Source organism: Drosophila sulfurigaster, chromosome 2L, assembly GCF_023558435.1.
Source record: "Drosophila sulfurigaster albostrigata strain 15112-1811.04 chromosome 2L, ASM2355843v2, whole genome shotgun sequence".
Lineage (NCBI taxonomy): Eukaryota > Metazoa > Arthropoda > Insecta > Diptera > Drosophilidae > Drosophila > Drosophila sulfurigaster.
The window spans coordinates 2,509,974-2,537,867 of NC_084881.1; the positions used below are offsets into that span (position 1 = coordinate 2,509,974).

At 38.2% G+C, this 27,894-nt stretch overlaps 1 protein-coding gene across 1 annotated transcript in view; it reads left to right on the forward strand.

Moving 5' to 3' along the window:
• Positions 1-4,144: 4,144 nt before the first annotated feature.
• The window catches only part of LOC133850776 (neural cell adhesion molecule 1), an 85,806-nt gene continuing 62,056 nt past the window's right edge, over positions 4,145-27,894 (forward strand). The window contains 2 exon segments of the mRNA XM_062286965.1: positions 4,145-4,925; positions 15,079-15,707. Coding sequence (XP_062142949.1) covers positions 15,377-15,707 — 331 coding nt within the window. The 5' untranslated portion in view covers positions 4,145-4,925; positions 15,079-15,376.

The following is a 27,894-nucleotide window of genomic DNA, read 5'->3' on the forward strand; positions in this document are numbered from 1 at the left end:
TTCAGTTTGATGAAGAACTTACATCTTTGATATACATATATACTATATATGTATATACATATATACCGCCAAATTGCTTAGAAATACAATTCAACAACTATAAAGTTGAAAAAATATATTTTCAAGTACGTTTATTACTAATTTAATAATTCGTATTTTCAAGAGTATTATGTGTAGTGATGTTCAATCTCAATGTTTTTTTCATTCCTTTTTATTTTTGTCTTCAGGATTTAGTCGAGTCATGTTGTGATTTGAAGCTGTCTGATAAGTGATTAAAAGATTACATTAATATAAGCTTGCCCTCTTTTGAGTGGAGATAAATCAATTACTCTCAAGCGTGTGCAGATAAATAAAAACAAATAAAATGTATTTCATATGCACAAATATGTCGTATACAATTTATTGCCAGAAACACAATACATACACAACAGCCAGCTCTCACACATACTCATATGAGTATAGGCAGTCTCGTGTCGCTATCGCACGCTTTTTGGTTTAGTCCAAGAAATCAAGATTTATGACATTTTTATTATAAAAACGAAGGGCTGCCTGTGTAGTGGGTGGCTGTAAACATAAAACAGAGAGCATTACAGAGAGAAGGAAGGGCTGATGGAAGGGATGTTGGCTGCAGGATGTTGGCTGCAGTGTTGTGCCGCCTGCTGACTTCAAAAATATGCAGGCAGGCGCATCATGGTATTATTTCGACTTCTTCTGACTGAGTCTCCGGGCCTTGGCTCCGGTTTCTGATGCCGCCGCATGCAACGGAAAGCGCATAATTCACAAAACAGCAGGCCATGCGATGCGACAGGGAGACCCGGGTCGGGCCAAAGGATGGAGGGAAGGACTAGTACATAGTTGCCTATTGTTATTATTGTTGTTATTGCTGTTGGCTGCCGACAATCGGCTATGCAATACAAATCTGTGTACAGAACCTTCGGACTTGTTTTGGCTCTCTATTTTAATATAAACAAACGAGCTTCTACTCATAATATTCTGCTCCTCTTACGCCACCTGTTCCAAGGGTCTCTGCCTTCTTTTCTATATGTTAGCATAAGATGAACTTAAATTGTAAATCCTGATTTATATATGTGTATCTCTAAAATCCCAATTGAATTCGGAATCCGTTATTTACAGATCTAATCACATATAAGCGAATACATTGAATTTTCTATATTTGTCTATACCGATAGATAGATGCATTCAATTTGAAAGAGAATTTAATCGTCACTTTGCTAAAGTCTTTTTCCTTCTTTGTTTGCTGTTTGTTGTCCGCCAACAACTGGAGCATTTTGAAACTCAGCTCGTTGCTTTTGCCGCTCCAATAAATCTTTTAAAATTTTCGATATTACGCATTTGAGAAATTTTCCATGTTCTTTAATCTGCTTGAAAAGTTGAAGTTTTAACCGGTAAAAGATTCTTAACTATCTTGACTATATAGGCAAAAGTAGTATATGTATGTATACTACTTTTTCCTCTGCCACGTAGATTAAGATTAACTACAATTAATATAATATTATGTTACTTATTGGTCCTAACCATTTACTAACAAGTAAGAAAGGACTGACGGGCAGACGGCTGCTGACGTAGTTCAAGAATATATATATTGAGACATAGTATATACACCACACATACTCTATATAAAAATAATTATTATTCCCCTAACTCCCAAAAAGTTAAATAGACCTTCTCTTGCATAGCGAAAGAACTCATATAATTTTTGTAAGCAGTTATGGTCGACCAATGATAAATATCCAATGATAACCAATATTTTCCATGCACAACAGTAATAAACATATAGTCCAAGGGTCGATACAAATTTCCGTTCGAAATATAACCTCACAGACCCTGGCTATGAAAGACTTCATGTTTAAGTACTTTAAACAAGTCACTTTTCTCACAACGTACATCTGATCAGACGCGTTTATTTGTAAGTCAATAAAAAAAAACCAATATAAATAAATGTAAATCATTTTTGGGATCCTATTTAAATGTCAAACAATAAAGAAAGGTAGTTCAAAGACTTATATTAGTCACTGTAGATAGCCTGCATATTAGTATGCAGCACGATAACAAGAACAGAAATCAACTTGGTTGTCGTTTTTTGTAACTTTAAATTCCATTAACAATACACATCAATTTGCATCGATCACTTGGCTAACAATATGTCCAATACGCCAAAAGGAAAACAAAGAGCAGCAAAAAGAAGAGGAAGAAAAATGAAATACAAATAGTTGGAAAAAACTGAAATAATCACAAACAGAATAAATAGCGAGTGAGTGGCACGAAAAATAAGATAAATTCTCGGCAGCTGCGCTAACGAGCAACGGGATGCAAGGTGGCTGCCTTCTTGGGAAATGGCAATGGCAGTGGGAATGGGAATGGGAATGGAAAGCTGGTTGAGAGGGGGTGGGGCTAGGCTTGGGAAGCGGTGCTCGGGAATGCAGCAATCTTTAGTCTGTTGTCAAGCAATGCAAGTAGAGCGAATTCAGTGCTGAGTTATGCTTCTTCCATTGTCTAAAGCGTAACAGTGGCTCCGAAAAGTTGACAGCCACCCGTCTGGAGTCTAGGGTTTAGGATCCACGGTCTTGAATCTCAAGGCACTTTTGGCTTTTGCTTAACACAAATGAAAATGGATGAGCTACTAAATGTTGTCATTGTTTTTGTCTCGACTTGCATCGACTGCATCAAATGAAATGAAAACGTTGCAAACAAGCTTTACCCCACATCGCCCAGCCCTTCTCCTTTGCCTCCCGACCCATTTCTCAACTGTAAATTTGCTTTGTGTGTATGTGCTTGTCTATGTGAGTGCAGTGTGCCCGCACTTCTTGCCCTTTGGCATGCGTCTGTCTCTTTTGCTTCGTCTCTTTGTCACTGTCTCTAAGTGCATGTGTTTGTCTTTGTTTTTATGTCATTTATTTATTTAAGTCAATTTCGTTGAGTGTGTTTGAGCACTTTGTTGCAATTCGTTTTCAGGTTTCTTTTTGATACCCTCTAACAACTTACGCATAGTCGCTTCCATAACCGGCTATTCGGTTGTAAGACCAAAGCTAAAATTTTTTTTAATTAATATTTGAATATGTTATTTTATTATTTTGCACATTTTTTGCTTCATTATTTTCGTCATCCCCTATCATTATAGAGTATTTAATTGTCAGTCCTTATTCTCTTATCAAAATACATGTTGTTTTCTTTTATTTTGTAATTTTTTTAGCATTCTATAAGAAACTTGACGACAATTTTAACTTTGAGCGATTGCTTGATCGTTAAAATAGAGAATGATTGAGGGTAGTGTGCAAGTCGAGAAGGGGACAGAATGAACGCAAGTGACTGAAGCGATAAACATTGACAAGCGCAGTACAATACAAACATATGTTGGAGTTCATATGACAGACCGTTGAGACTAGGTGTTTATTGGTTATTTATAGAAACTTTTGTTTCAGGAACATTTAAATTTGCCAGCAATGTTTTTTTTGAAGCGGTGTTTATTTTATAAAAATTAGTGTTTCTGAAATAGGTGATATTTTTAATCTAATATAATTTTAACAGAAATTATTTTTAAGTTACTGATTATCCTAATATTTTATTGCCAATGCCTCTGACCAAAGAATACGATACGAATATTAAATAGCTTAGACACAAACTATTTCTACCTAAATTAATCACTCTTATACTCGCAGTTTAGTACTGAAGCTTTTCATAGATGGCGTTCTTTCCTAATGTAACAGAAAAAGTTTGAGTTCCCTGTATAAAATGTGTTGATGGATAGCATTTTGCACTTATCCGCACTATTTATAAGTTTGTTTATATTTTTAAATTTATTCCCTGATTTTAACTAAAATATTCATTTCAAATTTCAAAGCAAACTTTGAAATCGATATCCGTTACCAACAGCTTTACTTCACACATTTCACTCTCTTACTTGTGCTCTGTGCTCAACTCTCTTAAGTGCGTCATTCTTCTCATAAGAACTTTACATTCAGCAGGGCAAGTGGTTCGGCCTTTGCTTTCGGGTTGTGCCCGTTTTAGTCGTCTGTTTTCGTCCTGTAAACATGTCGTGTAGGAGCGCTATCGTTTGCACACTTCGTGATTAACGAATCGACCTGTCGAAGCTCAACGAAGCTGCTGTTGTGTGTTTCAGCATTAGTTGAAGCTCAGCCGTCGGAGTGGTTTGAACGTGTGCAGAAATGCTGACGCTTGTTTCGGTCATAAATCGCGTTGACTTGTAATTGGAATTCGGCGACTTCGCTAAATGCGGCAATCGGCGAAATTCAAATCAATGGTCGATATTACAAATTGTTAGAAACTGTGCGTTGCGCAAAGCAAATATTTAGTAGTCTAAAATATCACGAAATCTTCTCGCGTGTGAATCGTAGTATAACGTTTAATGTTCGGGGGCTAAGGAATATGTGGTTTGCGTGTTTGTTTCACTTCACCTTCAACTCTGTCGCGAATGTGGCAAACGTCAAATGGTTTTGGCAACTTCAAAAGAGAAAGCCTTTAGCCTCAAGTCACTGATAAATAGTTAAATAAAATAAAAGACGTCGCCTCGTTTCTCCCCTCAACAACTCGACCGTCGCGTCAAACATCAACCTTTTTTAGCATATAGTATATTAAGCGAGTAAACAACAACAAGTAAAATAACTTCTGCAAGTGCTTTTTATGTTTAAAGTGTGTGTGTGTTGCTGTCGGTGTGACCGCTTGCCCTCCTCCTTTTTGGGATAATCATAGCAGAGAAAATTCCGGCTTACTCAGTTGGTCACGTGGCCAAAAGTTTTGGCCATGTTTTCCTGCTGGTCGTTCCAATGCTATTGTGCGTGACACTGTCAAAGAACAACACAAATATCAACAAGAACAACAACAACGTCAACAATAAGAAACAACTTAGGAATATCACTTGGAAGAGCAAAGCTCAATTTGTTGGCCAGGTGAGTTCTTGTTAGTTTCCAAAAATCATGTTAAGGCAGCATCCAAAATATGTTGTTGCATTTTTCTGGCAGCAGCTGTGAATTTTGAGGTTTTAAACTCTTAAGCCCTCCTTCTTCACATACTCCATTTTACCGAAGTTACCAAATTCCGTTCGCTTCATGTTACGATGCTTTTCGCATCCCATCCCACTCCGTTTCCCATTTTGTGTCGATTGCCGTAACTTAAAATGCGCCAACTGACTGCCAAAAGTTTGCAAAACTTTTGCCTGAAGTTTATTTACTTGTTTTATTATTTTTTGTGCGCCTAGATGCCTTCACTTGCCCCTGTGTCTCTCTTGCCACAGTTACCATTGTCCTGCCAAAGAAAGAGTCACTGAGGAGATGAGAAGACTTCTCGGTCATATTGTCGAACACTCAAAATTAATAAAATGGGAGTAGGAAAGATGTAAAATAAGTTACCTTTTTACTAAAAACTAACATTTTGAAAAAAATCAAGATAATTTTATTAAATATCAATTACACTTCTTGTAAAAGAAAACATTTCTCTCAGTTCAGTTCTATACTTGTATTTGAATTTAAAACAAATAAAAGCAAGCTGAAAAAAGGAAAAATAAAAATATACAAATAAACAACCAGAGTTACACATAAATATTGAAACCAGGACTCAGCGTTTATAAATTGATTAAAGCTAGGAAAATAAAAGAAAATAATATTTTCAGTTAAGGGGACTTTTACGTACACAATGACAAATTTTATTTGATGCATTTGCGATGAACCAAAACTTTTCGAATATTCTTCCATGCCCTACTTAACAACGAAATTCCCCTAGATATGTGATGATTGACAAAATGAGGAGGACGTGATGTGTGGGCTCTGAGTGCTCAGTAATTGTTGAAATTTTTTAGCGAAAAGCCAATTGCGTTAGGCGAGGCATGCATTTGAGGATTTTAAAAGCTTGGTGCAAAGAGTTGGTTGGTCGCTTGGGCCCTCTGCTCTCATTCGACAGCCCTGATCCATGGGTTAGTTGTCAAACAGATGTCAGATATATCTATCGACCTCGCATAAGCATATGAGTGTTTGTTTGTGTTATATGGAATCGCTGGCTTATCAAAGTGCTGAGCAAACCGAAAAACCAATTTGCGTGCGAATGTACTTCAAAAAGGCATTAAGCAAAACGCATAAACAAAAGTTACGTATACGCAGAGGTAACCGTTGACGGGTTAATGTGATTTTAATGTACTTTTTAGCCCCATTTGAAATACGGTACACGTGTGTCTGTCCTGTGAATAAGTTTATATCATATATACGCACATAGTACATGCTGTGAAGAGTTTGAGTTGTTAAAGTTTTATGTGATTTCGGATTTTAATGCACGCGCATAATTAAATTGTCTGCAATGCTTTAATACACTTTTGCAAATTGATTGGCAAAAGTGTGATTTTTATGAAGTTTCTAAAAAAAGATAAGTTTATCAAGCAACTATATTTTATATTTTGAATGAATTGTTCTCGTTATGTTTCGTGGCAGTAAGTGTCCAAAAATGGGTGGAATAAATGCCGCATACTCTTATTTTTGCTTCTTTTCATATACGGTTGATGGGAATAGAATTTAATTTGAATTCACCTGACAACAACAGCAGCAGCAGCAGCAGCAGCAGCAGCAAACAAAAAATGGCAGGCAACAAATATAATCAGAATGATCTCCGCTTGACAGAACAAAACCAAACCAGACTCAAGCAGAAATATGAAGGGGCGTATATTTCATTTGAGGGAGGTCCTTGCAAGTGGTTGCCACAACAATGGTGGAAAAAATGTTACACGCTTTTGAAATCAATCTTCCTAATGACAGACAGCCACGAACAGGCGCCACAAACACAAACTCAAACAGACAACAACACCGAGATAACGTGGGGAAAATGCGACTTCTAGACACGTGCGTTTGCGTTTTTTCCTTCTTTTTTTTTATTAAGCTCAAGTATCTGGCACTTGTAGCGGTAATCGATCTGAGCAACAGCAAACCCGTAAATAAACCCATACCAATAACAGTTTGGAAGCACGAGTTGGCTGAAATCCGCAAAAATACTGAGAGACGAAAGCTAGATCCCGTCTTCTCAATTGCTCTCTACTCGTTACGTGAAAAGGTTGCGGTTGCAATATTCAGCATTTCAAGCAACTCTTACGTATTATTTTATTTCTTCTATGCACTGTACATAATATTGTGTATATAAAGAAAAACGTTCTAAAACCGAGAATAATATATTGAATGAAAATTGAACCAAGGTTTTTTCTCAAATTAAGATCCAAATTCTACAAAAACTGTAGATTGCCTAATCTTCAAATTTAAGATTATAATCTTTTTTCAAGAATGGGAAAATCTAAAAAATTGAACCAAAAAAGCAAAATCTTAAATCAAGATCAAACGTTCTAGATTGTTTAAAATAAAACATAAAAATTGATTTAAGTGTTTATGTGTGTGAGATTTTTTTGAAAGTAGATTTTTTAATCTCAACGATGATTGAGTAACAAAATCTTGTTTAAAAATTATTTCAACCTGTAAGACTTGTCTCAACATTTTTTTTATGATCGAAAAGTTTTTAATCAAGATTTTCAATCTACTTTTCAATCTAGAATAAAACATTTTTGAAGTAAGGTTTTGAACTTAAAAAAACATGTTATTAATCTCAAAACGTTAAAATCTTGCATAAATCAACCTAAAACTCTCATATCAACATTTATTTAAGATTGAAAAAATATTAAATCAAGATTTTCTACTATTCAATCTAGATTTCTTTCTGTTTGAGATATGTTTTTCAACTCTGATGTATTATTTTTATTCAATTTAAGTGCGGTTGCTAATGAATTTTATTATATATTATGTATATAATTTCTTTTCAAAATATTTGTTGCTTGCAGATTCTTAAAATGATCTAGAATAACTTTCGAATGTTTAACTGAACTTATCGCAATTATTAGTGAGGAAGACAAATGATAAAATAAATAACAAGCGTTGTGAAATGTCTTTGTTGAATAGTATTATAATTTTGTGTTTCCAATGTAACCTCAGCCATTATAGCTACATATGTCCGCCTGTCCGTATGAACACCTCGTTCCCACAGACTATACGGGGTAGAGATATTACAGTACGTGCTATATTTGCAGGCAGATCAAGTTTGTTTCAAATTTTTGTCACGCCCACTACCGCCGCAGCAAATCGATAAAAATCGTAATTTTGATAAGATAAAAAATTTAGAAGTTATTAAAGAAATGTATTTGTATGTGATAACTATGACTATGAATTTTAGTTTCTTTGGTTGACAGTCTGATATATTTTGAATTTATCTAAAAATATCAATATATCTAAAATAGCATTCGTCATATTTTTAGTATTTTACGGTATAAATGTGATTTTTGATTTTATTCAAAATGGGTAGCCGGTATCTAACAGTCGAGCACACTCGACAGTACCTATCTTACTTGTTTTCATTTACGAGCGTCCGTTTTTTGCAACTTACCGATCAGGACTCACCTCGTCGCTCAAATTTAAATATTCCTGTAGCATAACTAACATAACGAGTGAGTTGTTAGTATACAAGAGAGACGCTTCCGTTCCAGAGATTAAAAACTGAAACGTTAAGATTTTTGCTTAAAAAGTTTTACTGGAAATTTACTTAAGTTGAAGATAGTCAACAGTTTTCTTCATTTTTTTTAAAAAAATCATCAGAAAGTGAGGGTTAGATTGATTTTTATTATTTTACTTATTCTTGTACGATTTGCTCTCTTAAGGAAGACTTAACGAAATGCATCCGTCCTTGTTGACTATATTATATAATAAAAATAAACATTAAATTTCTTTACTTTCTTAACTGAGACAAAAACTGACTTGAAGCCAGACGAAATTCATTTCATAATTCGACTTACCCTCGAGTTTGATGGATTTGTATCCCTTTAACTCGATGCTGGTTTTCAGTCCTTTTTGGCTATTTATTTTTATTATTATGACTGCTCTTCTATTCCATCTAGCTACATGAGTGAGGATACTATTGTGTATATTTTGTTTTCATTTCTATCTGTTGCCACTCGCATTGTTGTTGTTGTTGCTGTATTTTTATGTTGATCGGAGACACACGCAGTTTTTTTTATTGTGCTTGAACTCATATTTCCTTCTTCGGCCTTTTTTGAACTTCCTTCTCCCACAACTCCTATTTGCTCATCCACCTCATTTTGGCATTTATTTATATTCATTTCCTGTTTTCACCGTTGCGTTGTCGGCGCATTTATAAATATAAATGAGTTCTGCTCGATGAAGGTTAAATTGAAATTTACTTTGTGCCTGTGTGATGGCTTGATCCCTCTATAAGGATGAACAGCAACAGCGGGACACATGGTCCATTCCATTTTCCCTTTTCCACCCTGTACCAATTGAGAATGGGTAGAATTATGTGCCAGACATAATGAGGACCCTCTCTGACTATATTTTGTCAAAAGAGAAGCTGATTATGCAGAGACATTTGGCTTGTCATCTGGTTCTATGCTCTGACCGAGTTCATATTAAATGCTAGTTGCCTCGTGGTATCTGGTAGTCGGGCATCCTCGGAATTTATAGTAAAAACATGTTGCAAACTTTTCGGCCTCTGCATTTCCCGCCATGAGTTTGGTCCTCCTCCATTTTCTCCAAGAACTCAATCTCCCTTTCTTTGTGTGGTTTCATTTTAATTTTGATACGCAAATTCGGGACATCCTTATTTTTTGGGGCTAGCCTGATTCTCACCGAGTGAGTTCCGAGTGTGAAAAGTTTGTCTGCCTGACTGCTTTTTGTTTGGCCTTATCATTTGTCAAAGGCGGCAAAAGAAATTGTTAAAATTGAATATTTACATAAATTTATTGAAAGAGGCACCGAACTTGGAAATGGAATTTTGAACATAGACTACGAAGTGATTCTTTTCAGTGCACTGCAGTAATGAGGATGTTGTTCCCTTCGAAATGTGATTAATCTTAAATGAATTAATCGCTTGTCATTAAGCTGTGACCAATATCCATTCTGTACTACTAATCTTAAGAGAACATAACTTTGTGGAGTCATGTGTTGAATTAATGTGAAATATTGAAAGCACTTACACTTCATTTTTGCCACCGCATGCTTGGGAAAGTGCGATAAATGCTGCAAGAATTATCTTGCAATTGAATTATCCCCCCGTCCCCTGTTTGGGCTCATATGTACAATGAGAGCACATACATATAGTATACATTTTGGGCAGACAACAGCAGGATACCAATAAATCGCGAAGCTTAAGCGATGTCCATAAGTCAAGCTGCGCGAATCGGACGAAGTCCAGAACGGAAGCATAAATCTCATCGACACTAAAAATCAGATATGCGTTATGAGCTCGACCAGCATTTATGCAATGAGTGGGAGTGCGATTGGGTGGTGGTGAGGGAGGGGGGAGAAGTTATGTCGCCATTAATGTCGTGTTATGAAAGTAATTTTCTTAAATTCGCATATTAAACGTTTTGGCCATTAATAATGGACATAGGGAAAGAACAGTACACCAAGGATAGCATGAGCAGAGTAAAGCGGAAAGAGAGTGCAGGGAGAGTGTTGGCCATAATAAAGGCAAAAGCCGAAATGAGGATGAGAGGAAAAGCAGAGAGAATAACAAACATGAAAATGCTGTGCATGTTCCAAATGATCGCTTCAATAACCACAAAAACCATAAGAAACAGTCAGGGAGTCGAAGGGAATGGAGCAACACAGGACGAGGATGAAGGCAAGGAGAGGAAGATGAGGGCGAGGGCGAGAAGAAAGACGAATGAATGAATGAATAAATGAATAACGCCCGAAATGACGAACCAACGAACCAACTGGCGTCTGCCATGATAGACTGCCCCGAAGACCGGAGTAGAGACCACCGCCACATTGGATACGACTGCTAGCTGGCTAGCTGGAAAGCAGGACCTTGTGCCGCTTTTGCACATGATAAAAATTTATTTAGACCAAATAGAAAAGAATGAGACTAGCGGGAATAATAAACTACAACGAGCCACACAGAGTTCAGTTCGGTTCAGCTGTGTTAAGTTTGGCTCGGATTCGCAAACTGAGTGGAGTGGGTTTCAGGAAATGCCGAGGCAGCTATTGACGGGCCATTGTCTAGAGTGGCTCATACACTAGCATACAGAAACACACACTCACACACACACATATACTCTCACACATATGTAGTTGTCGGACGGGCATATCATATGAGTGCATGTCAGGAGCGATTTCTCCAGTTTGAATTGCTTGTGCTGGCAGCGATGCGACAGCTGCCTTCATGCAATAAAATGTGTCTATAAAATGCTACCATTTTCATTTTGTTTCATTCTTCTGACTGTGCTGAGAATATACAAGAAAAGTATTACATCTTTAAATAGTTTTATGTACTACACACATATTCAGAAAAAACAAAAGTAAAATGATTATGAAATATTGCAAGACACAAAAATATTTCATCACTTAAAGATTGCGAAATTTAGCAATCTTACACATTATAAATATTTTAAAATTTTAATTTCTTTTACATGTTTTCGATGTATTATAAAAAATTTAAACGCAAACTATATATCATGAAAATTATAATTTTGCATAATTTTTAACCTATAAATTAGAGTATTTAGTTCTCATACATGCTTCATATCTTAGATATTTTCCATTGCTTTGCCCCTTTTCCTGTTGCTGTTAGACTGTTTGGCTATCGGTTGGTAGATAGGTCTCTCGACCGTCCGACGTTTCCGTTTCCGGCGCCTGTACGCCATGTTGATTTTGGCTCGCTCTTTGTTGTTGTATTTTTTTTGTGTCCTTTTCTGTCTCTGGTTCCGACTGTGGGTAGATGGATGTGCGAGTATATACATACATATATCTATATGTACGTATGTATGTCTGTATAAATGTACATACATACATACATATACATACATATATTAGTGATTGTTCTCTGGGTTAATGCGCGCACTCGACTGTGCGCAAATTGCTCAAGTGTAGTTGAAGTTCAGTTTCGTTCTTGTTTTGTGCGATATTTAAAAATGGAACCTACACAATTTTTATACCCGCTACCCATAGGGTAGAAGGGTATTATAACTTTGTGCCGACAGGAAATGTATGTAACAGGTAAAAGGAGGCATCTCCGACCCTATAAAGTATATATATTCATGATCAGCGTCAACAGCCGAGACGATCTAGCCATGTCCGTCTGTCCGTCTGTGTGTCTGTGTGTCCGTCCGTCTGTCCGTATGAACACCTAGATCTCAGAGACTATGAGAGATAGAGCTATATTTTTTTTTCGACAGCATTTGTTATGTTTGCACGCAGATCAAGTTTGTTTCAAATTTATGCCACGCCCACTTCCGCCCCCGCAAATCAAAAAAAATCGAATAACAAGCGTAATTTTAAAGCTAGAGTTGCAAATTTTGGTATATATAATAATAACTATAGTAGTTATGATTCCTGAAAATTTGGTTGCGATCAGATAAAAATTGTCGAAGTTATAAAAGAAATACTTTTGTATGGGCAAAAACGCCTACTTATAAGGGTCTTAGTTACTTTGGCTGGCAATCTGGTATATTGAGCCGTCTATGGTATATTTTGAATGCGGTACTATATTGATATACCAAACATACCATTTGGTATATTTTTAGTATTTTTTTTAAGTATTTTCGGTATATTTTCAAAATGATACCGCAATATTTTGCCTTTATTAAAAATGGGTAGCGGGTATCTCACAGTCGAGCACACTCGACTGTAACTTTCTTACTTGTTTTGTTTGTAATTGCCTTTTGGACCATTTGCTTTATCATCACCGCCATCGTCATCATTAACGTTTCATTAATTATCGTTGTCGTTATCATCATTATGGGATGTATTATCAGCTGCTATGTATATTAGTATTGCTCGCACATTGACACCTTCTTTTGTCCCTCCTTTGTCCATCGCCCTTCGCGCTTTGCCTCACTTATCGCACGGCCATTTTGTCGCTTATTGTAATGTCTTACATCCTTATCATTACTTTCATTCCCATTTCCCCTTCCATTTGAAGTTCTTCATCTGTACTCCATTCTCCATTCTCCATCCCCCGTGTTCCATTTCTCATTCTATTTTATTCTAGCGACGACACTCAGCGGACGCGTTGACAAAATGACAATGAAAACCGAACAGAAAAAGAATTTGAAACTGAATTTCATTGCTTTTGTTTCGAATACTCTTTCGGGTGCACCTAATGTGGACAACAAATTGCATATAAGAGACTGAGAATATGCTGCTTAGCAAAGCTATTCAGAAACATGGAAGGACTCTAGTTGGAAAGAGTATAAGGAAAAAGGTCAGATGAAACTTAAAAATTGGCCAGGTAGCGCTTCCATTGATTTGCCAGGGAATTTTCTTGTATTTTTGTCCTCATGGTCGTCTTCACCCCGAGAATCCCATTCACAATTTTATCTCTTTGCCTAGACTGTGAACCTTTTGCCTTTTTCGAGTTAGTCAGTATCTGTTGCAACCTTCTTTGGTATCACCTTTTGTGTCTATTTATTAGCGCCACCTTTCTCTTGTCAGCATTGCTCTTTCTCTCCCCTTTCCCCTTTCCCCTTTCCCCTTTCCTCTTTCCTCTTTCTGTTTTCTTTTTGTTGCTCAAGTTACCTCGGAGTTTGCTGTGTGCCTCGTTTTGTATTTGCAAATCATTATTATTTGCATCTGAACATTTTTTTATAAATTGTATATTTTCGTTGCTTTCTTAGTGAAAAGGTATATGACTTGCCTTTGCCTTTCTTATGTCGTCTGTCAAATTTCGTACCTTAATATTTTCAATGTTTGTTGCTTTCTGTTGCTTTAGTGAGCGACGCAGCGAAGCATTTCCTTCGAATTTTCCTTGCTCACGGCAAATTTTTATCGAACTCTGACAATCTACTCTTACTCTAGCAATACTCTTAGAGAGTGGGTGGAGAGCCAGTTAAAGGACTCACCGGAAATTGTAAATTTTTGTTTGTTGCTGCTGCTTTATCTGCAACGCTACTTGAAATGGAGCATGGTGGATTGGGTGAAGGGTTTGAATATGAGGCGAGACGAGACGAGATGGACTTTTGGGACTTGACAGTCTATTGAAAGACTTGCTGCTTCTCGCTGCTTTCAATATACAATCCGTCTCTCATGTGAGTTGTTCTATGCACTCCACACAATGAAACAAATCATGCTAGCTCTGGAAAATTATGAAATACCTTTGCTTGTAGTTAGCGCTGGCAAGCTATCTTTCTTAAAAAAAAATTTTAAAAATATTACTTGAAAATTGAAAATTTAGTTTACGACTATTGCGTCAACTGGACCATTTCTGCATTCCTCTGCCTACCTAAGTTTATCGACACTTTTACACTTTTTTGATAAATATACCAAAATATTTGCCAGAATACGGCCACATTTTTAGAGTCCCTCTCTTACAGTCAGCCTCTTATGGAATGATGCGGCGGAAGATTGTATTTAACGGAAATTTTCTTCTTCCTGATTTTTCTTCTTGACGGGGTATCAAAAAAGAATACGAAAAGTCAGTTGTCAAAGAGGTTTAATTTTTTAAAATTCAAAGTTTTTATTATGAATTCAAAACGTGTCAAATAAGCACTAAATAAATTACATCTAAATGTATTATTCTTACAATAATATACAAGAGAATACGAATAAGACTGATGAAATTTACAAAAATCAAATATATGCAATTCATTCAAAAATTGAATCCACAACTAAAATATCACCATATAAAATTCATCTACAATATATATGTAAAAATGTCTAAAGGCTATCTGAATTATGCAATTGGTATAATTGTGACAAATAACTTTGAACTGAAGTGTAATAAGAGCTCAAGATGACGCTTTCCAAGTGTTGCCTTAAGTAGTTGATAACTGAATGGTCTTACCTTAAGACAGTTTAGTTGGGAATTTCTACAGCTGTGCGTATATATTTGTGGGCGTATCGACACTTTACAACTCGATAATTGCGGCTTCAATTTGACTTTAACAAAACTTTGTTCAACTTTTAACTAGCTCTTCTGCCTCTTCCCACTCTTTTTCCCATATTTTTCGGAAAAACTTTTCAATGTACTCGTGCTCAACTAAGGTTTTTTTTCCATTTGGAATTCTTTTAGCTGGCAATCCGGGTCCAAGGAAAATATTCGAAATGTACTTCAGCTATGAGAATGTCTAGTTGGACAGCGGGAGAAGTGAACCAGAAACCAGCAACCGGACGGGCTAAAACTGCAGCGGCGACTGGCGAAATCTGCAAACCAAATCCAACTTAAGCCACATCAAATTAAAATCAACAAGCGCAAGAAGAAAAAACCAAAAATATTAAAAAAAATCACGAGCAAACTGCAGCTTTTGGTTAACAAGAAATTACAAAACCATACATACATATATATCTATATATATATATAAGTATATAGTATGTATAGATATATTAAGGAGAGACAGAGCGAAGTGGAGAGAGAGAGCATGAAAATGAAGTGCAATAAAAGTCAAATGGTCACGTTAACAATGTGGAAAATTTTTATGGCGCTGGTTCTGCTGCTCGCCCAGGCTCTCGTAATGCCGGTCACATTAGCACACCAACACTCTATGTCCGGTGGCGGCGGAGCAGGAGGAGGAGGAGGAACAGGAGCTGCCACAGGACACAACGGTCCAGTGTCCATGGGCATGGGCATGGGCATGGGAATGGGAATGGGCCTCGGCATGGGCTTAGGTGCCGTTGGCTCCGGACTGGGCAAAGATGCACACGGTAAGTTTGGCTCATGCTTTTTGTTTTCTGATTATTTTAAATGGCCAACCAGGCTACAACGGACGACGCTGTCTGCTTCCTTGACTCTGACTCTAGGGAAAGCCGAGGTGCTCCAATAAATAAATTTAAATATTTAACTAACTCTCGGCTCCGCGTATGCCAAAAACTTTAACACCCCGTTGTCAGCCTCTAGAAATAGGGCAAGTGGAAACTGGAAAATAGCGAGATGCAAGTTGCAAGTTGCAAGCTGCAAGTTGCAAGTTTTCTGCTCTGGCACGTGTCCGGGCATTTATGATTTCATTCCACTTTATGTGCTTGAGCAACATGCTGCACAAGGCTTTCGACCATTGCCATTTCTCCATCGGTGCTCCATTCGTTCAGCTAAACACTGCATTAGCGCAGAGCAAACGTTTATGGGAATTTTGACAAGTTGAGTCGTGGCACATAGATAGAAAGACAATAAGATGGTTTGTATCCAAGTTAGTTGAATTCTCTTAATTTACCCATAAAGCAAATATGAATTTCAGGAGAAAATGTCGAGTTGCATGCTGAACAACTTTTGTGCTTATTGATATTATATGTTTCAAAGCACTTGCACTTTGTAGTTCTTACACTAGTTAGTCGGTGAGAGGTGAATCGGAAAACTGAACGACATTCGCCTTTTAAGTTTCGAACAACGATTTCTGAATGATATGGATAATCATGGAAAGTATGACAAAACACAATTTAATTTAAGCAACACTTTACTTCAATCTGAGAGTGAAATTGCTTTTTAAATGTCGAGAAAGTTGTATCGCTGAGAAAATCACCAGCTTAGGGACTCTCAAGGCAGTAAAAGAGCAAAAGACAAGTTGATTGAAAAGTTGTTGCTCACCTGACAAATGCAGCTCTCTCAACTTGGAATTGTCCCACTCAGTTTATCGCTGGTTAGGTACTAGCCAGGAAGTGTTGTTCGTCGCCATTGAGCGCGCCTGCTTCGGTTCTTTCTCAGGTGACTTTTGGGCAAAACACCTTTGTTGCAAGGGGCAAGGGGCAAGGGGCTACGGTGGATGCGGGTCTTCTAACTTTTTGACAAAAGTACCTTGCCGAACGCTTGGCTATTTATTATACCCGGGCCACGTTCGGGCCACACACAACATGTGCGGGTATGCAAGTGGAAAACTGCGTAAATCATTTCTGCTTTATGCTCTCTGTAAGCCAGACAATGTCAACAAACTGTAAAGACAGGAGAGACAGAGAGAGAGAGAGAGAGCGGGCCAAGATGGGGAGAAGTTGTAACTGCAGCACCAGACGGGCATTAAAACACATTAAAAAGTAGCTAGAGCGGGTGAGCGGGGTGAGGAAAGGGTAAGAGTTGAGGACAATCTCTTGCCAGCCAAAAACTTTGGGCGTTTAGAAAAGTGTCAAGCATTTTATCACATGAAGCAAAGTCCACAACAGCGGCAAAAGCACAGCACAGCTCAGCAGAGTTGCACAGTGAGATGAAGCAGCGTTAGGCCATAATAAATCTCGAAGGAGCAGCGGTCATAGAACGAGAACGAACCCAGCGAACTAGGAGTGGATGAAGTGGGACAGCGTTGTAATGCATTGCAGCTAAGCAGGCGCCTAAAAGTATGCAACGAGGAGTAAACAGTGACTGGCTAACAAACTAACACACTGTCGCTCTTGCTGGCTGACTGGCTGACTGCTGACTGACTGAATGACTGACTGACTGAATGACTAGCTGACTGAATGGCTAGCTGACTGAATGGCTCAGTGACAGTTGGCCATTTGGTAAGTTTGTTCGTACAACCGAAAAACTTGTCAACATGTTGAGTGCAGCAGTTGCCGCCTCCGGAAAACGTCACCACAGTTGCCGGTTACTAAACTTTGTATAAAAAAGAAACAACAAAAAAAGAAAAAGGAAAACTCTCGCGTGTTTGTTATTTGCGGGTTCATGTTTTTTTTTGGTTTTTTTTTTTTTTGATTATGCGCACAGGTTCACAGGTCCTGAGAGATTTGAAGCCCAGGTAGTGAGTAGATTTCGGGATTTTCAGCATATAAACAAAGAATGCTTTAGTGCTTGTATTTGGGAACTTGCTAATTGCATTTGACGCATTGCCACGAGTTCATTTTAAGACTCTCAGCACTTTCCTCTAGACGCCACGAAGCTGAAATGTTTGTTGTTAATACCCTCAACATATTATAATTCTTGTACTTGTGCCGAGCTCTAAAATGTTTCAACTATTAATCTTTCGAAAATTCTCTGTCTTAGTAGAAATCTGCAGTCGTGAGTTAGGGCTGACGACAGGTTGTAGATGAGTTTTCAGTGATTTTTTAAATAAAATTAGCTTGGATTGACAAGTGTCTGTTTGTCAGGTGATTTGGCAGCATCTGCGACCCTAATTGATTAAGAGTGAATTGGGCGGAAAGAGGTTGCACATTTTTTTCCTTTGCTAAAGAGAGAAAGCAGGATGTATTTGGCAAAAATTTGATGTTGATGATGATGAACAAGTATATACCACACACAAGCATCAGATATTGTCCGAAATCATCAGCTTGATAGAATACTCACAATATGTTGTATTAGGAAGCCTCTCATAATGCAGGTAAAGAGTATATCGTAGTCCGGTATTGCCAAGATTCACTTATTGTCACTAAGGCTAGCATGGTATGTTGTGACAAAAAGCAAATTACGTCGCTTATCTGCACAATTTACGTGCTTGGGCACAAAGGACATCGCTGGCGGGTCCTACGTCCTTTATTTGTCGTCAGGCTGCTGCTTCAGCGGCACTGCATTTCTTTCGCCTTTGTGCAAAGAAATTGTGAACTTCGCCGCGCGCAAATTTCGCCAACATCAAATGCAGCGCGTGCTTCAAATTCAAAAGGATTCAAGCCAAAAAGTTGTAAAACAAAAGCCGAAGAATTTCAAAAAGGTGCCTGAAATTCGACAATAAGGATGTAGGATAAAGAACGCAACAGAGTTCGGAATACAAAAGAGCGCTCCCACCACTTGCAACCATTAGAAAAACGCAGTTTTTCTCACTAAATCCATAGAATCTGCAAGTTTTCCTCCTCACCCAGTCGCAGAGATGTTGTGCGTGCATGTGTGCCTCGCGTATACATTTGCAACAATATTCTAAAGAGTCGTCTTCAAGCAGCCTATAGGCCACGACTACAGGCTATGGCAAAAAGCTGCGACTACAGGCCATGGTTACGGCTACGGCTACGGCTACGGCTAAAGGCTGTCACTGGCAGCTGACTCAACAGCGTAGTAACAAGCTGGGACATGGTTCGTGGAGTTTGTGTGGTGAACGATAACTTTTCAGGGAAGGGGCACAAACTTCTCTCCCATTTTTGTGACTTCCATGTACCATAAATTATTTCATGTTATTATTACATTACAATGCGAGTACACACACCTACCGAAGTGTATGGGTTGAGCTCGTATAATTGGCGTCAAGTCAGAGGTAAGAGCCCAACGCAAAAGTCAAATACTATAACATATTTTACTTGTATAGCCTTACGTTGAAATTACATGTTTGTGTTTTTTTGGGTATGCTACTGTTGTGCAATATTCATCGCTTCAGTTGCGGCTGTAAAACAGACTTAAATTACCAAATTGATTAAACTTCTTATCATAGAATTCGCAATTCACTGTTAATGTTGTATACATTTTTCAAAAGCTATTATGTATAACGAATAATAAATACTTCAATCAAATGTGTTTCTTCTATAAATGTGAAATGTAAATGTGAAAATGCAACTTCTGAGGTTCAAAATATTTACTATTAGGCTGGCTTGAAAAAATTAAAAATAGAGGAAGTTGGTAGAAATCGAAAAAAAGCTAGCTTCAACGGACCCCCGATTTTATGAAACTTTTTATTCCAAGGCCCCTTTACGGCGCTGGCTAAATAAAAATTTAATTTCAATCGAGAAGCAGGAAGGTTGTGTGATTCAGGACGTTAACCCATTTGTTGATTATTATGATTATTCCTGCTCGTGTTTGGTTTTTTATTCTTACGCTGCTTTTATAATTAATATTTATGATGGTCAACGGCGACCGGCCAATGGTGGCAGAGAGTAAATGGACTTTGCAGTCGCTACCAGTTCGAAGACCGGCAATGCACGATTTCTCTGTCGTGTGGACGAGTAATTATGTAATAATTAACTGTACATTAACTATTTGTAACCATGAAATTCCGTACAAACAACGACACAAACGTGCTTACTCACACGGCCTAAACATGGAAAAGGAAACAAACAAACAATACAATAAAATACAATTCATATATTTTAGTTTCATTTTGTGACGCGAGCAAAAACGCAAGTAAAACACGAAAGATGTCATAGCTGTTTTTAAATACCCTTATTTAAATTTCCATTCTAGTCGATAGCCTCAAGGCATGCTTATATTATGAGTAAAAATATAATTGTAATATTATATAAAATACAAAATAAAAGTCCTGTCACAATATCAAATTTCATATTTTGGTTTTTACACCCGTCTTTCTGTTCTGCTGGCTGTCTGTCCGTCTCTAAATGTGAAACATTGCATATAAGAGTTAGACATACGATTTCATTTTCGACAGCACTTGTTATTTTTAAACGCAGATCAAGTTTGCTTTAAATTGTTGCCACGCCCACTTCTGCTCTTGCATATCGTATAAAATCAAATAACAAGCATGGTCTTGACCTTCATGGTCAGGCGAAATCTTTAAACATAATAAAGTGGATTATACATATGTATTTATGTTTATTTCTTCCTCGATTTATATGTATATCTCAACACTCAAAGTAAAGGGGCCAACATTGCGTATACGTTATGACCATTAACTGCGTGTGCCCGCCGTCAGTAGCCATAAATCTTGTTTATACGTTTTTGTGCGATTTTTATGAGTTCATATTTGATATGCGTTAATTTTCGGCTAACCAAATAGTTTAAATAATTGGCAGCAAATTCGAGAAGGAAAAACATTCGTTTGGAAAATGTAAATTGAAGGATAATAAAAGCGAGGAAGGGGGTGCGGTTGTGCGGCTGCGGGTGCGGAAATGGCAAATGCGTTGGTCACGCGTCACACTCACTCCTCGAGTGCCTCCTTGGGCTGGCTGTTGCCTCTCTCGGAGAGGTCTCTAATCTAATTTAAGCTGCCATTAGTGTTTAGCATTCTGAATGCCTCACAAATGTTGCGCCCCATCTCCTGTAGAACTCCATCAATCAAAGGCTACGCTACGCAGTTTGCATGTGTCCCAGGCTGCGAACAGAGGCCAACCGAGGGGGGGCAATGAGATAGGGGGCGGGGGATGTGCGTGTTGCGCAATTTAAGTTGTGAACTTGAGCAAGACACGCGCTCCATTTGGGTTAATTCTAAGCCTCGCGAGTGACTAAAAATATTCCAGTCGTTTACTATGAATACACTCCGATGCTATCCATTTAGGGCATGTATTTGCTCCATGTGGCAATGTGGTGCGGTTGTTTGGAGACGAACCGAACCGTAGTTGCCTAATGAGAAATGATGAATGAAATTTATCATTGTTAGACTAAGTGAAACATGCTAAGCTTGAGTCCATTTAAAGTACTTGTTAAGTGATGTAGTGGACACTCTTCAATTCACTCATTAAAGAGGAACATTTCATTCCGTTGAACTGTATTTAAAGACTGCTATTTCACTGAACTGATATAGGTATATTTTAAATAATAATTATATTATAATGGTGATGACACAGCATTAGCGAGAGACTCTATGACACACTCGGAAGCCTCATCAATTACTTGAAATTCAGGTTTCATGTTTACAAACATTTCGTGTTCTTTATCGTTAGGCGGCACTAAAAAAAAAAAGACTACCTTATTTGGGGTCGTGATTATGTATTAAATGAGTTTAGGTAGCAGAAGATGGGAGATGGGACTGATTTCTTATTGTAATACTTTGAAGTAATTGATTTTTAAACTTGACACCTTCTGCTAAGAGGCTTAGTGATGGAAGCTCGACACCCAGCGATAACCTGCGAGACCTTTGAGACCTCCCACTTAAGCATTGTTTGGAATTGACGCTTTTGTTATTTGCAAGCAAGGAAGCCAGGCAGGGCACCGCCTTGGGCTGCCTTGAGTATTTCTTTACTTTAGAAATATACAAAGGATGGCTCTAACATGTACAAGTAGTTGAGCTTTCAGTAACATGATACGACTCATTAGCGAATTTGCCAGGTGGCTGGACAGGTGTGAGAATGGATTTAAAATGGCGAATTAGTTGAGCGTTTTGCGTGTGTTTGATTACGAAATGAAAGTTCGCAATGGTGAATTCAACGACAACGGCAATTTAAGTGCCAGTCTTGCGCCCTGCTCGGCTGCAATTAGATTTAAGTGCGACGAACACTGGCAAATATGAACAGGAAAATGCTTTTAATTTATTGCGACACTAATATACATTAATGTCTTGGCCAACTTCAAAGGCGTCCGAGGTCAAGGCGGGGTTGAGGTTGCTGGGTTGTGCCCGAAGAAACCCAACCAGACAATTAAAAGTCCATGGCCCGGAGAAATGTTAATGACATTTCGCACCAGGCAAAGCTCAGCTGCGCATCCACTTGGACATCTCAGGCAGCCACACGCAGCAAGAGAGTCGGACAGCCAGGACAGCCAGAGTCCGGGAGTCAAGAGAATTGGAGCCCAGTGGAGTGCCAGTCGAGCTGAGCTCACAAGTCGCGGCAGTCTGCACAAATTTGAAACTACTGTAATTTGCATATTTTAAGTTGACTTTTATTGCATTAAAAATGGCAGTGGCTTTGCCATTTTGGCCGCAGCTGTAAAACTGCCATTCCCAACCCGAATAGCCTAAGACGATGGCAACATCAACTGGCAAGTGGCGAATAGAGAATGGCGAATGGCGAATGGCAAATGACTGACCGACCCTCAGCACTGTGGATAGCAAATCGACAAAAGTGATTCTCAAAACGGATCAGTCATATCTTATATTAATACCTATATCTAATGTTAAGCGTTCTAAACAAATTATGACATGCAATCAAATAATATTTGTTAGAATTCTATGCACTATGCATTTTATAAACGTTGAACCACGGTGCACAATGTCGTTTGAATTTGTCGCATGTAAAACTTGTAGAAGACAGATTTCAAAAATACAATTAAAATGCTTGACTGCAAATTAACTGCAGTTTAAATAAAATGCTACGTCTGCCGGAAAAGCATGGGATACAAGAAAACCAGCTACATCGCTCGATCTCTCTCTCTCTCTCTCTCTCTCTCTGTCCCTCTTACTATTCTCTAGTCTACTCAAAGCTGCTTGTTTTCTTTAGCGGTTTTGTGGTTTAGGGTTTTACGTTAAGTATACGCACAGTGTGCACAGTTAAGTTGTGGCAGCATGGTTTGGGTCCGAGTTATTTTACCTGCAGTCGAATCTGTTTACTCAAGGTGTGGCTTGAAGTGGATTTTGCAATTTGTTAGACTTCTCCTCGGACGGGTGTTGTGGACGAAGTCGTCGTCGTGTTCGTCATTATCATTATCATTATCATTACCATTATCATTACCAACAGCAGCTGCTTGGCTGCATTGTGGCTGCTAATGTTGTTCTTGTTGCGTTGTCATCGTAGTTCTTGCTGCTTGCGGCTGACCTAGAAACTTAATTTAAAAAGAAACACACGAGCGTTTCTTGATAAGCTTTATTTTGAATAAACTACGGCAATGTTTAGTACGACCACGAAAGGGCTACTATATATTATATTACCTGCTAAATTGTCTGCTTTAAGCATATTAAACGAAGTCTAATCTCTTGTATGCTTTGGCTGACAATTTGGAATATTTTGTACACTTTGGAATATTTTGAATGTAGTACTACAAGTATATCAATATACCAAATATGGCCATTGGTATATATTCCAGGATAGTATAAATTCGATATATTTTATTATATAATACCGCACTGTTATGCTTTTTCTTAAAATAGGTGTATGTGTCCTCAGTTTATTGTTCTTTTCAAGAAGAGTGGTTAAATTTGTATTTTTAATTTATATATTATATGATTGAAATTCTTAGTTTTCGGTTTTAGTTGACTCTTAAATTAAAGAAATTAACCATTTCGACATTTAATATTGAAACATTGAAACAAATCGATAAATAGGAAAATGTAATTGATAAGTCTATGTGTCTTAGGACATTGTTTTCCTTATATAGACCAGCTCATCCTCTGTTGTTGGGTCGATGAAATTGACAAGTTAAATATGTATGCTTCGAAATATATTTAGACTCTTCGGCGCTCTTTTTCAGTCCCTTTTTATTTCGTGGCAGTTACTCTTGAATAGCGCAACCTCTTTGATCTACTTTGGTTGTTCACATATATTAAATTATAGAAATGCCAGTGCCCTTGGCTACCCACGAATTGAGATGTGGTGCAAAGGCGAAAGCAAAAGCACAAAGCCACGCCCACTATAAATAGACCACATCGTGTTGGTAGCTCAGCAAAATCGTGGCTCACTTTTCTGGGCAGTCGTAAAAAATGGCAGCAATGAAACTTTAAACTCAAAGGCAGAGTGTGCAAAAGTAAAAGCAGCAACAGCAGCAGCAGCAGCGAAAGCAAACGCAAACGCAAAACCAGCAGCAGCAACTTTATATAAATTTTTAATAAAGTTTTGCGCTAGAAACTGTTATTTTTAGCCAGACATCGACGATGACGACGCAGCATCCATAGCCACAGCCACAGCCACAGCTACAGCTACAGCTAGAGACACAGTTACAGTCGGGGTGGCAGGAGCAGATAAAATATGACATTTATGGCGACTGAATACGTAAAAGTTGAACGCACCCGTTGAGAAGCAGCCATAGGAGCAGCGGCACTTTGTATTTTATGTGGCTTATATAACGTCTGAGGGTTATAGGTGGCAACTTGTTGTTGCTTTCGGCTTAGGGTGGAAGCATCAATTCGCTAGTTACTCATAGCGAAAGATCTCAGCGGGTATCTCGACGGCAACCGGCGGCGACTTTGATTGCGGTTTATGCTCGCGGGTGTAGGAAATTGCCAGTGCAAGTGCGGAGGAAGCTCCGGAGGAAGCTCCGATTAATGCTGTATTCCCTTTTCAAGTTAAGGGTTGCGAGAGAGGATGATAGAATGCGTTAGAAACTCTGTCTTGAGAATCAAATCGATATTTGTACATCTGATAATTATCATAATAAAAATGACAAGTACTACATTCAAATAACAGAGTGGTATTATTCTTAGAATATACCAAGTTAATACAACACAAAAAAATTACTTAAATATATATAGAAGTTGCAAGAATTTGAAACACCCTTGATACTGTCGATACAAGCGGGTATAATAACATCCTGATACTCATATTTATGCTCAATTGAAGGCAGTGTATCGTTTGGAAGAGCTGAGCAATGCCTTAATCATTTCTCGAATAACAGGATGAGCATTTACCGAGTCTTATTAAATTTTTGTCGCCTTGTTGCCTTGTCCCCATAAAGCACCTGGTAAATGTAAATTACACATGAGCAAACACACAAAAGCTGGAATAATATTTGAAGCCAACACACATCCACACCCACTTGCACACACTCGCATACAGAGTCACACACACACAGACCCACTTACTCAGATACAAGTACGTACACACAGCGCACAAAGGACATTTATGGCAACACCTTCTAATCAAGCAAAGAGCTTAAAATAAAGTAAAGCAAAGAATGAAATGAAAGATATTATGAAATTTCAAACACACCCTCAAAGAGCGCACACAAAGTCCGTGTGTGTGTGGGTGTGTGAACGTGTGAGAACATGTACGTATTTGTCTGTCTGCATGTGTTTGTGGGCTTGACAGCTAGCCTGTAGACTGAGCTCTGGTAGGCAGAAAGACAGCCCCGTTTTTGGTGGGATACAAGGCTAAGAAAAAAATATTACATACATAACTGTCAACTGGCTGGTTGTCTACAATGTGTAGAAAATCGTCCTTCCCCCCCCGTCTCTCACACACACACTGTACATGGAAGGGAATCTCTTTTGCTGCTTGATAGCACCTTACCACTTTGTGCGTGTTTGTTAATGAAATGTTTGCCTTTCGCATTTAGTTACGCTACGTTAGACACTTTTGCTTATTAGGGTAAAGCGTAACTTAAATGCTACACAAGCTTGCCAAGGAATACACAAAAAGATCCTACTACGCCAATGGAAACGCCAACGCCAACGCCAAACGCAAACGCCGAGTCGCCTAGACAAGACAAGGACATCAACAAAAACAAAAACAAATACAAAAACAAATTACAAAAACGATAACAACGACTAACATTGTCCTTGCATTGTTGCTGCTTCTAATGGGAGAGAATCTAAAGAATTGTCTCTGAGCCCCCAGCTTAGAGCAGTCAAGGTTCAAGGTTACAAACGTGGCTCAATTTGGAATTAGGTTTTCAGCTATACCATGTGTATGTATATAACATTCACATATTTCTCTTTCGTCCCCTTATCCCCTTCTTTGTTTCTCACTTTCTTTGTCTGACGCTGTATGATGGCAAGTTTTTCAGGCAATTAAAAATTTTAATTGTGCATATGTCACGTAGGAAATGGAATCCTTAAACAGGATAAATGGCGCCTGTACCAGACGCCTTTTTAAGTTTAATTGGATTTTGAGGGCAGCGCTGGGAGCTTTGAGTATTAGAACAATAAAGTTTAATTGAGCAGACGATACTGCATCGGAGCAAAAGTTACAATAGATTTCATACGTCTCATTTAAAATTAGTCCGAATGCTGGGTTAAATAAGTGCTTGTAATCTTGACGAATTAAAATAATATAACTTTAATATGTATTGAAATTATCTAAACAAGAAAGCTGAGCTCATTTACATAATTTGTTTAATTTGTATTAGAGCATCAGCGAAAGCCAAACTCTATTCTATTCGTATGTCAAATGATTTTCAACGATGGTATCAATGAAAGCAACTGTTGAATAAAGTTTTATTCACTTTAACGATTTTAATTATATTAAATCAATCAAAATTTGTAAATGTTCAAAACAAGAAGAGTATCAAAGGTGTGGCATCAAAGAATCTCTTTGTAGTAGCAACGACCTGAAATTACAATATTAAAAGAAAGAAATCTAATATATGTGTTGGTTCCTAAGGAAATGCCGAATGTGCCTCATAGTGTAATAACTGAAAGCCCATTTAAGACTGAGGGACTGACTGAATGACTGAGTTGTGATGTTGAATGCTACATTAATAACCTGACACCTGCAACCTGCGACCTGCAACCTGTAAGTTCCAACGGCATCCAAAGATTTACTCACTGGCATACCAAAGATACTTTAGCGGCGAGCCGCAGACTCAGCCAGGTCATAATCTTAAATCTAGGCGCTAAGATTACTACCCGGTAAAGCAAAACGAGAGCGAACGAGTGCTGTCTAGAGGCGGAGAGAGAGTTAGAGATACAGTATGTGTGTGTATGCTAGAAAGAGCACTAGGAAACTATGTGAGTTTTGGGTGTTACGTCTGAGCTGCCGGCTTCGTTTAGCTTGGCGTGGCGTGGCGTGGCGTGGCCCAAATACACATAATGATATGCAAATGTGCATGAATAAGTGTGTTGAAGTGTGGAAGCGAGCGTCAAGCCACACATACTTGCACTGGCATAAGGAATTTACATATAGCCCATTGGTAAAGTTAAGGCAAGAACATCAAAGCAAGGCCATTTGCAGCTGCGTCAGCTAGTTAAGAGCCAAGCCAAATAGTCCGCCCCAGTCGAGGAAGTCTACCCACACACACACACACACACAAGTCGAAGCCTGCCTTTGGGGAGGCCATGTTCAACTACGCGCGTTAATGAAATGTGCAAATGTTCCAATTGACCATCGCGCATTTCGCATACCAAAAGCTGAGAGGGTTTCTCCCACTTTTGCCGCTGTTCGACTGGGGCCACTCATTTGGCCATTTGCATATTAAAAGCTTTTGTCGCACAAAACCTAAATCTGAAGATAAAACGCAATATACATATTTCCTTTCCTTTTCTTTTCTTTTCGTTCGTTCTTTTTTTGCGGGCGGGGGCGGGTTTTGCTACCGTTTGTTTTTAGTTTACCTATTGTTTGTTATTGTTAACATGCGAATAAAGGCGGCAGGAGTAACTCAAATAAGGTTGGGTTCGACGGGATGTGCGTGCCAATAAAATATTTTATTTTGACGCTCTGCAAACACCTTTGTGGTATTTTTTGG